Source organism: Cornus florida, unplaced genomic scaffold, assembly GCF_030987335.1.
Source record: "Cornus florida cultivar Cherokee Brave unplaced genomic scaffold, ASM3098733v1 CherokeeBrave_3.0.0_Hap2_Chr10, whole genome shotgun sequence".
In the NCBI taxonomy this organism is placed as follows: domain Eukaryota; kingdom Viridiplantae; phylum Streptophyta; class Magnoliopsida; order Cornales; family Cornaceae; genus Cornus; species Cornus florida.
The window spans coordinates 81,219,118-81,231,048 of NW_026775580.1; the positions used below are offsets into that span (position 1 = coordinate 81,219,118).

At 33.5% G+C, this 11,931-nt stretch overlaps 1 protein-coding gene across 1 annotated transcript; it reads right to left on the minus strand.

The window, feature by feature from the left end:
* Positions 1–248: 248 nt before the first annotated feature.
* LOC132279069 (preprotein translocase subunit SCY1, chloroplastic) lies at positions 249–7,196 on the minus strand. The gene is made up of 8 exons (XM_059781002.1): positions 6,945–7,196; positions 5,301–5,458; positions 4,823–5,208; positions 3,685–3,984; positions 3,511–3,600; positions 1,700–1,823; positions 1,165–1,328; positions 249–708 (listed from the first exon to the last, which is right to left on the minus strand). Exons 1-8 carry the CDS (start codon positions 7,127–7,129, stop codon positions 478–480), a joined length of 1,638 nt encoding a protein of 545 aa, XP_059636985.1. The 5' UTR covers positions 7,130–7,196; the 3' UTR covers positions 249–477.
* Between the last annotated feature and the right edge of the window lie 4,735 nt (positions 7,197–11,931).

Consider the following 11,931-nt stretch of genomic DNA (forward strand, 5'->3'; position numbering starts at 1 on the left):
TTACTCAACAAATGTTAACCTAATCATGAACTAGAAGAATGCAATGTGCTATAACTTCGTCCAAAACTTTTCAAAGAGATTTTTTTTTTTTTTTTTTTGGTAAAATCTGATAGTTTTATCTCAAGCTTGTTAAAGTTTCCTGTGTATTGCAATCTTTATCTGTTTCCCATTCAGGCCCTCCCATCAATTTCCTTCAACAATTGCATCCCACATTCCCTTCTTGGTAACTCTGGCCTTTAGCAACTTGATTTGAACAAGTGAAATGGATTTTCCTATATGTGTAATCTGAAGAAAACTGCAGTTGTGTACCAGCATTTATACAAAAGATGGGTGACCCAGCTAGAGTCAAACTGTAAATAATAAAAAATAAAAAAGTAGAATTAACTAAGGCTGTGGATCCAAATACAACATGGCCAATTCATGATGCAATCTATCTGAAATCAAACCGTAGAAACCAAAAACCCTTTTCTTTTTGTTTTACGAGCCATACTTGTCAATGTCATAGAACTCTATGTTCTTGTACTTTTGTGATATTATTTCGGCTTGAACTTTTCTTGCGGTGTCTGTGGCACAGCCAACAAGAATGAGAACCGATGTGCCTGCAAATCCCCGGAATGCTGTAAGATGTGTAGTTTGTTCGATCACAGCCGGACCAGCGGCTAGAATTGCTAAAAATGCGGAACCCAGAACGGATATTCGACTAAGAACCTGAATTCCAATTATAAATGGGACATGAATCAGTCATATATTCTGAAGGCAAACAATATATAGAACTCGGCCACTCAATTATGCCTTCGCTGAAATTCCTTATCTGCATACATCTGTCCAATATAAAAGAGACATAGCTTTTCCACAAAATTTTTCCGAAGGACCAATCCCCCATTCTTCAATTGACAAAAAACAGAAGACGGGAGAAAATTCCCCGCTAAAGTTTATGTTTTGAAACTTAGGTCTATATATTTGGAGTAATAGTAGCAGCAGTCATTAGGCTTTCCTATTGAAAAGTTACTAAGTGGAGAATCACCCCCAATAAAATTGGAAAGGTCATTTAAGGAAATCGTACGATAGGCTTAGTTTATACAATGAAGGAGAAAAATCAAAGATAAAGCTGACCGAATGAACAGCCTGGAGCCTAATTCAGAAATAGCATTAAGAAATGATTACCGTTTTAATATACGCAGCTGTACTTTTACCAGGTCGGACAAGTGGGATCGATGCACCTTGGCGCTTCAATTGTTCACTCACATCATCAGGGTCCAACTGTAGAAAGGTGTAGTAGTAGTTGAAGAAGGCTATCAATAGGACATTCGTGGGGAGATAGAAAGAACCTAGAAAAAATTCATCTGGTCAGATTTCGACTATTTTAAATTCTATCTACATCCAAAAGGGAAAGTAAGTCCACCAAATGCCAATATATTAGAGGAATGTTCTACTTCTTTATACCTCACAATCTTAACATAACTGATTAGTGGGAACAAGGTGCTCTTCAGATGGGATATTATATGACAAATTTTAAGGTTAGTTTAAAATGCATCAACATATAGGCCACATGATAGTGAGAGCTGTGAGATGCGTAAAATTTTTAAAAACTTCATAAATCTATGGCTTATTCTAATATAAAGTGAATAATAGAGTGATTAGCTGAAGAACAGTTCAGATTATTTGTACCAATGAAAATTACAATGGGGGTTAATCTTACCTCCTGGGTTTAAAGAAAATGCAGCCTTTTTCAGTACATCTAAGCCAGTGAAACGTGCTAAAGTGCCGGGAAGAGCTAGTGATGATGTGGAAAAGATAATTGGCATCACTCCTGAGCTATTTACCTGCTCAAATGAAACTATCAATGTGAGAAAATAATATCATAAAGAACAATTTCAAACAGAACTTTAAGAATATAATAAATAACACCGATCCGAATTAATCAAAAGAGTTCATAAAAGTGTACATGCTCGATGACATGCAGAACTGAATATAAAGTCAAGCAACAAAAGGAAATAATCACAGGATAAAAGGTTAATGGTCATCATGTAACAATAAGGCCACCGTATGACAGTCCGACTGAAACAAAGAATAGAGAATAAGAGAGAGAGAGAGAGAGATGGTAAAGAGAGTAAAATCCTTTTAACAATTTATTTACTCAAAACTTACTCTTTTAAAGCTTGCTTTCCAGCCCTAATACATATACATAACAGAACACAAATCATGTATAGAACCCCTGATGAAACTGCTAAAAAAAGAACACCCCCAAAAATATTTCGACAATTAACTGTTCTTCACCACCATCCACTCTAAAACTTAAAATGTTAGAGACGGTGTAACTTTAATATTTAAATCCTTTATCTCTGCCCCCACCCCAACAACCCCCCAAACTTGCTTGCTTTGATACAATGTTAACCACCATCTGATCTAAAAGCTTAAGCTATCAGAGAGGGTGTAACTTTAAATATTTAAACCCTCTAACAACTGTATCATTAGAAAATATTTGAAAAAGGAAAAAGGATCTAATTGAAATAAACTCCAACTAAGATTATAAAACTACCTAAAGGAAAGTCAATTCCAAACCTAAAAGTACTTTCTACAACTATTTATGTAGACAATCAATTGTAATAAGCTATTTCAACAATTTCAAAAGGGATTCGGACCAGCAAAAAGTCTCTTACAGTCTGAGCCAGCAATTTTTCTTAATGTTAATATTTAATTGGTGATATAAACTGCGATTAACTCTGTCTCTCATTGTGTTGACCAAAAAAAAACAAAGGTGTCCCACAATACTTGCATGAATACTTGAGACCATTACTATGGTAGAAGCAAGAGAAAAAGAATGTTAGACCAAGATCAGATCAACACTAAGTCACGGTCACATAACATATGCCACCGTGATCCACTTCATGGAATGTTGTTAAAAAAATAAATACCTAGTGCAGAAACTAGTAAAAGTGTTTCTCCCATTAAGTGCGAGATGCCAAACAAGACTCTTCTCATATTTTTTGTACAAGCTCTTGTGTCTACAATTGAAACAAGGAGCACTCTTGCATTAAAGATGTGTATAAGAATTTGTAATTACTTACATTGCATACACTCAAAAAAAAAAAAAAAAATTTGATGCACCCGTTGGATACGTGATACTCCAACATTAGGTATGAGAAATGTGTCTGACAAATATGGTTGGACATTTTTATGATATAATTGTACATAAAACTCTCTTATCATGTTCCTTTTATAAACTCTCTTATTATGTTCCTTTTATTAGATATCATTTTAGAACCAGTGAACATTATTTTACTCTAGAAATAAATAAATACACATACCCGCACCTAAGACATGTAGGCCGAGTCTATGTAACATTGCCAATTAGTTCCCACTGACAGATAATTCTAAGAAAAAAATGCGATAATCGTTCTCACAAAGAGATACCTCTAAGAAGAAATATGATAATTATACTGTAATCGATAATATTCAACCATTAACCAAAAATTACAGAAAAATTGAATAATATTCTACGATACAAACCTTAAATGGTAGGTAAGCAGATTTTTGAAGCCCTCCACTTTTGCTAGCATATCTTGAGGCATAATTTATTGGAATTTTCCTCTCTGCTTCCTGAAACCCTTTGTTGAGAATATTGTTAACAGCTCTTTGTTTCCACTAATCCAATTCTAATTCAGAAAAATAATTAGCACTTACCTGAACATATACAATACTAAGGACTAACAGGAAGAAGGAGATAACGATGGCCACAAGTCCAGCATAGTTACCATCCTGAAATGCCTGTGCAACTGTCCTACCAAAAGATGCTGGCAAGTAGGAGATAATGCTTGTAAATATCAAAAGAGATGTACCATTTCCCAGTTTTAGGTCAGTGATCCGTTCCCCAATATATGTTGTAAGTACTGATCCAAGTGTTAATAAGGTAACAGAGGATATAACCCACTCGGAACTGAAGTCATTGACATAAGGGCGAAGGAAGAGGACTTGGCCAATTGCCTGTAACAGAAATTAGAAAATATAAGATTTAGTAGCAGGAAAGGATCAGTGTACAAATATAAGTATTATAGCATGGTTGATTTAATAACTGGAACCATCAAAATGGACAGAGAAATACATGACATAGGATTCATGGTCTATTATCCGTCCAGATACATTCTTTCTGCCTATATAGATATTCAGATATCTGAATTTCAGAACTCTCCTCAAAGTGTCCATCTAAAACAAAATCCATGAACTGATTCATGTAAGCCTAAATGGGGACTAATCTTATCAAACGCCACGATGGCACTGCCATCTGCAACAACAACTTTTGGCCAAAAATCCCTCACCACTGTTCGTCAACGCAGATATGATATAACTAACAGGCTGTATTTTACCAAACCAGCCATACGAGGAAAAATCACATTATTTTTATCTTTTGAATTAGTTCAAGTGGATTTTGAATAGAGTTCATCTTTTTTCTTTCCTCAGGTATTATGAATTCTTTAACTTCTTTGACATTGAAACATAATCCCTGTTTGCATTAAATTGACAATCCAAACCAATTTGCATCGAAATTGTCCTTTATGTACAGAATGTTTATGTAACTTTCAAAAACAAGAAGAAATTAATCACCAAATATTTCTGGCTCTTCATGTGATGATAGTTCTAATTTTTCGCTTGTTGAATCTTAACCACTTTTTGCTGCCCCCATCACTTTCAATGTAAGACTACACGAGAAATTAGGTATTTATTTTAATACCCAACTAAACAGACAACTAAAAGAAGTTAAAAGGGTTACTAAAGCATCCTCATCCAATTTAGTGCAACAGTTTTGACCCCAAGACGTTCTTACCTGTACTATGGCAAACCCAACTGAAGCATAACGAGTATATTGAAGAACTTTCTTTCTTCCTGCTTCACCTTCTCTTTTCTGAAGCTCTTGCAACTTGGGGTAGATTTGGGTGAGAAGCTGGAAAACAATCTGTGCATTGATAAAAGGAACAATACCAAGGGAGCATATCCCAAGTCGACCAATGCCTCCTCCAGAAAATGAATCCAAAGTGCTCAATAAACTGTTCTGATCTAGATTGCCAACAAAGGCATCCCGATTTACCCCTCCCAGAGGTACATATATTCCAAGTCGCGATAAAGCCAAATAACCCAAGAGCTTGAGAAATTTTCCTGGCAATGGGCCTTTGAAGAAGTCCCCAAAATCAATGGAAGTATCCTCAATTGCAGCTGCCGATGTCAAATTAAGGGTTCAAAGCTGCAAATATGATTATAACAGGATGATCTTCATGGGAAATAAACAAATAAGTTAAAGAATGAACCTGCCACCCCTCTAGCTGAAGGAGTTTTATCCTTTTTTGTACTTGAGGTGCTCTCAAATTTTTGTGAAAGCAAGTTTAGGACACTTTCCCAAGCAGCATTTAGACCCGATGATTTATCTGAATCAATTCCCAAAGGATCAAAAACTGATCCCCCGCGGCTGAGAAGGAATTACAATCAGCATAACAAGAAAATGTCAAAATTTAAGGAAATCTATCTAGAATATGGTAAAATTAGAAGAAATAAACTTAAAATTTATGATTTCATGATAAGGATGCACTGGTGAAGAAGTCTATGTTCTTGACACCGATCAAGTCTACAAAACTTAAATTCCTTTGAGAGAACTTATTCTTGATAAGGTTATAACATAGCTTTGAGTTCCAGAAACGCAATGAATGATTTACATATCTCTCAATTACAATTTTCCACAAAAAAGATATGAAACATATGTTTCTTTGTTACTGAAAGAAATTTAATCTGTAGTTGTGCTGAGTTGCAAAGTAAAAGGCTAAAGTTGGAATAAGCTGACCCATGGAAGAAACAAAAAATAAAACAAAGGTTGGAATAAGCCCTGCATGAAAGAAAAAACCAGCATGATCTCTTTAAGACGATAACCAGCTCCTTGTTTGTAATAAAATTGATGCAGAGAAATTCCCAAAATTGCCCCAAGATATAATCCAACCTAGAAAACTAAATAAGCATGATCTCTTTAAGACAATGGCCAGCTCCTTGCTTGTAATAAAATTGGCCCAGACAGATTTCCAAAATAGCCTCCAAAATATAATTTAACCTAGAAAACTATCTCAGATTGCTAAATAAACATTCACAATTCAATTAGAAGCCCTAATACATAAACTAAACTGTCCAAATGTTTCCACCACCAAAGGGGCTGAAACTTTTCAAATTTTCACCTAAAAAAAACAAACGCACACACACCCTCCTAGTTTTAAGTTTTATCTCTTTTCAAGCTGCAGCCATTTTTTTCCCCCTAGAGTTAAGTGGGAACTCTTATGTAACTGATTGGAATTCTTGCAAAAACTCGAAGGTCAAAGGTGGCATGAAAGCAAAATGATTCATCTTTTTATAGATGATAAAATTAATAAAGCTACTAGATTGTTTCATTGACAATAATCTGTACACAAAATTGAATTTAAATCACTTCTCTGATACTCAAACCAGTCTTCATATACTTGAAGAAAGGGAACAAATTAGGAATTTCACATGATAAGGAACAACATTGTAAGGAAGCAAGCATAAGAAACAAAGTGACAGTTTTGCTGAGTAAGAGTGTGTTTCTATAGTCATTCAGTTATAAATGTCCAACCATTTCTCTTCCCTATCTATCTCTCTATACATATTTACATATGTATATATACAGAAATACACATTTGTAACACCAATTATCCAAGATCAATACTTCCTTAGAAAGGAGAAAAACAATTCCAGATTTTAACTCAAACAAGAAATGAGGGCGCATAAATTTGGAAAATAAGAGCATTAAAAAATAAAAAATAAAAATCAAAGACAAAGCCAGGAATAAGAATTATTATAGCATGAAAAGAAAAAGAAAAATCCCATTTTCAAGAAAATCCCAGAACTCCAATTGGAAGATAAAGTTGAGAAATTGATTGGTATAGAGATGGTACCTATTGGAGTGGAGAGAAACGTTCCATGATGAGGCAGTGGTGGGTTTGGTCTGAACAGAAAGGCTGGCTCTGCAAGTAGGGTTTCGAAACCTTGAAGAGTGTTTGGGAGAGAGTGTGTGTGCAGAGAGGTTGAAGCAAAGGGGCGAAGAAGAAGCAGAAGCAACTTCTCTGACCGTTATCAACATTCTCTCTCTCTCTCTCTAGCTGTTCGTTCAATCCATCCAGCGCCTCATATATTTGGTGGGTTAAGAGCGACTACACACTACACTTTGCCTTTTCAGGCTTCCTTTTTACTCTATTGTTTTACTCGCTCTCCTTAGTTACTCCTCTGTTCATATCGCGATATTGATGTAAATGGACGGTTTGGAGTGTTCAACGATTTTGGTCTCTTAAAAAAGAGTTATGAAATAAACGACACAAAAATATAATTTATTCCATTGAGCTCCAATGTTATAATTTCTCCACCTTTTATATATATATATTAATATCATAAATTATATTCGTGGTAAAAAATGTCCTTAATTAGATCATTTGTGTCTTAGATTTGGCTGGAGTTCTCAATGCTAGCTCGAAAAATTATAATTATACCAAAGTTTTATATGTATATATATTAATATACGTAAAATGCTAAGTGTCGCTATCACGTTTTGAGCGCGCTTGTGTTCTCTCGTTCCGCGCGTATTCTCGCTCAAATTCTCACTATATGTGACTTAATTTTATTGCTTTTACGCTCACGTTCTCGAATTTGCTCTATCTCCTGCTCCCGCTTTATTTGACTTAAGTAAAATAATGGATCAAGCAATGGAATGAATTGGGCTAGAGAGAATGTTTCATTGTTTGTGAGCAAGAGCATATTGCAGAGGCGTCAACTGTCAACTATGCAAATTATTTTACCTCAATTGAGCTTAGTAAATTAAATCCAACTAAGGCCCAATAGAAAACCATTTTTTATGTTGGGAGGCCAAGCTTGGACTTTTACAAAACTACCTATTCATGGCCCTGGCCCATATATACAAAGGGATTTTCTCTAAACATTTGTTTGCTTGTTGGGCTGTTCTATAGCTGGGCTTGTTTTTTGCCCTTAGGCCTTATCCTTATTTTTCTGGTAGGTTTATTCTTATATTTTGGGCTCAATTGTCTCTGGGCTTCTTGTTCCATCTCCTCGAGATTTCCTCTTTTTTCTTGAATAAATTTATTTACCCAAAAAAAAGAAGCCCTCATTGTCTTTCTCAAAAGCCCATGTCACTGTATTGGTCACTTGATGGTTAATAGTTTTATTATTTTAAAATTTTGAGGATAAGAAGGAAGTGAGGGCCCAATCGGCATTTGTGGGTCTAGTTGTATTTTCAATTTGAGTCCAAAGCAATTTAATTAGTAGGTCCTCTCGTATAGAAGATGATAATGGCATGGGTATCAAAAGATTTAGATAAGCACAACCGCAATTTCATTTCTTGTCTTTTGCTCTCTACAAGATTTGATGGAGTCCTCATGGATAAAGAGTCAGATGTTTCTTTTGATAATATCCTTTGTCAAAATCAAAAATAAAATTTCAAACTCCAAATCCAAATATAAATTTCCGAATACAACCAAAATTCTTGCAATCCTGAAAAATAATAATATTAGTAAATAATGTGTATGTGTGTGTGTGTGTGTGTGTGTGTAATATTTACATTCTCAAAATAGACTCCATTTGGATTGAAGGGTATATATTTGTCGTGCATGATAAAAATGTACATAATTCAATGGTTGGATTGAGTCGGACAAAATCTGATTTAGATTTTTCTTTTCTGGGGTACTGAGTTCTGTATTATAAAGTTGCTATATATGAGGTGTATAAATAGTTGTTTACACCTGCAGATGCATACAATGTAAGTACTTACGTGCATATATACATACATATATATAGTTCCAGATTACTTTTTAAGAACCATGGAATATATTAATGTAGGTCCCTTAGGGTGATGGGGGTACTATATATATATATATATATATATATATATAACAAAGTTAACATTAAGAAACTTATTTTAGGACGTAATTTTTATTGTTTAATTGAACCCTATCTGCACTTGAATTATCTAACTAAGGCATGTTTTTCTTTCTACATATTTATATATCCAAAAGCATTAGTAAATTTGGATATATTATGTGTAAAGTGGACATGTTAGTGTTAAACAAAACCAAATTTCCACACAATTAGTGGAGAAAAAGTAGCATCTCATTTGAGTCTTTTGAGTGAAATCATCTCTCTCTCTCTATATATATATAGTAGTTAGTAATTCTCAAGGATTCCCAGATAGAACTCCAAAAGTTAAAAAGAAGTAGATGCCATGTTCTTTCAAACCAAGCTTTTAGGTGGAGATTTGGCATCTCTCTTTTGTCTTTTAACAAAGAAGAAAATATATTTCTGATGGGGCAGTACCTATCCATGATTAGGTTTCAACTTCTCCACACCAATTGGTGTCAAGACTCCCATAGAAGGTCTGATCCACGCAGTTTTATCTTTACATGCGAAGAAATTGTTTTCTTATTTCGAATTCAGACTAGCGAAGACTGATTAGTTGCAAATAATTTAGTGATGCACTATTGTAGATTTCTAATTCAAGAATCAGATTTAGCACATGAAAACCTTAACTTTTTTCCTTTTGATCTAGTATTTTAAGAAATGATGACACAATTCTTCTACTGAAAAAAAAGTAAGAAGCAATTGTCATCTTTTGCTTGATTGGTGGTTCTCTTCCTAATTCATTAGAAAGCTAGGCCACTTTCCTATATATATTCTAAACAATTATAAAAGGTATAGAGGGGGTTCTCAAAGTCTACTTGCTTTTGAGTGCAAGAAGCTACCGAAACCTTTTAGAGGGGTTGGATAGCTCTCAAATATTCTCCCCCAGCTGTGAGTGATTTGTTGTTATGTGTTTGCTTAAAGCTTGACCCTCATGACATGATTACAATATGCGTGTGTGTGTGTGTATGTATTTGTGTGTGTGTATAGTACTACACAGACATAACATATATAGAGGGGGGGTTTGGCTTGCACTAGTGAAAAGAGAGATGGGTCCCTCTGTTTCATAATATTCCATCAATTAGCCCAATCCGGGAGAAACTTTTTATTGATCATCGATCCATCAATGGGAAATTGAATTGTGGCAATATTGGGGCCTATTGGGGTTGTAATAGTTCAAATTAATGTACTTTAGCAATTAGAAGAGTGTATGAAATCCTTACAAATGGGGTCATTGGTTGATCAAAGCAATCTTTACTTGGACGAAAAAAAGGGGGTCCTTTGAATCAAGGTTCTTCCATTATTGGTGGGGTGGGGGTGAAAAAGGCATGGCATGTGGGTAGGGAAAACTTTTCTCTATCCCATTTGAAGGAACCAAATGCCAAGCAATATATACTGTTGATAGTGTTCATTTAATCTCTTGACAGTGATGCTAGGGTGAAATAAGAAATAATTACACTCATTTTCCTATAGATTTTCTAAATATAACACTAACGTTCCTGTTGATTCAAGTCGGAGTAATTCTGACTAATTCTAGCCTCTCTTATCACAAAATTTGATATTTATCTGTGCATGTCATACTTAAAATTTATTTAAAAATTGAAAATGTCCTTAAAAAAAACGTTAAAATACTATTTTGTCTATATGTTGGACTAATAAAAGTAAAATGGGTATAACAGTTATTTAATACATTCGGATCAAAGTCAAGAGAGATTATGTTATTTTTGAAACCATAGGGAAAGTTCTTGTTATTTAAACAATTTATACGGGAGGTAAGTGTAATTATTTTATAAAACATTATATAATATATATATATATAGAGAGAGAGAGAGAGAGAGAGATTGATTGATTGATTTTCAAATATTCAAACAAGTGGAAAAGTGGAATTGTGGAAAAAGATCCAAGGATGTTAAAAGTAGGAAGGAGGGTTTGAGAGGTAACTTGGGCCTTTTTGAAGTGGAAGGTATCATTATGAATTTATTGTATCATGCTTAAGAAGCGGGCATATTTGAGACAAAAGCAAGTAGCTTTCTAAAGACATCTCTCTCTCTCTCTCTCTCTATATATATATATAGTAATATACTCTACCTTGCAAGTTGCAGTACCAAAAATATGACATTCATGCACGACCATATAATGTCTCACATTTCCTTTAGCAAATTATTTTATTCAATTAATTATACTCAGACATGATAGGTATATGCACGAATTTAATTATTTTCCTTCATCACATGTATATTTTACGTAGTATTTTTATTCCTATTAAAAAAATGTTTAAAACATTTATATTTTTTTAAAATGGTGCAAAAATACTCCCTTAATTAAAAATTTGAAATAAAGTAATATTGTAATACCCGTATGGTCCTTTTATTCTTTCAAAAATGTTCAAGAGAGTGTGTATATTAATAATCTAATAGTATTGGGGTGTTATATGCACATTAACTATATTTAACCCACTTTTAAGAATAATCTCTCACATGGTCTTTTTGGAAAAAAAAAATTTATCTCTATATATTTTCGCTTTGTATAATCTCCCTCAAAAAAAAAAATATTGTCACAATTATCAAATTAATGTACAGTATATTATATGGAATGAAAACCTCAATTTCTTTTATAATTATATAAAATAAAAAAAAATACTCCCATTAAATTTTATTATAATTATCATTTTTCATTAAATATATAATTAAAAAAAAATTAAAGATACATATTCATTATATATAAACAATATACATTTAATTTTTTAAACATTAAAATTTGTAATAATTTTAACAAATATACACACACACACGCGCACACATAGCAACAATTGGGTGTTCAATCTTTATTGAAAAAAAAAAAAAATGATATTCAGCCACCTACCGTCGTGATACTATTCAAATCATAATAAAATTATGTTCTCAGTTAAATCTAACCAAGATCAAAAGATTGAAAATAATAATAGTTTATAAAATGCAGGAAACACTATTATAGTATATTTAC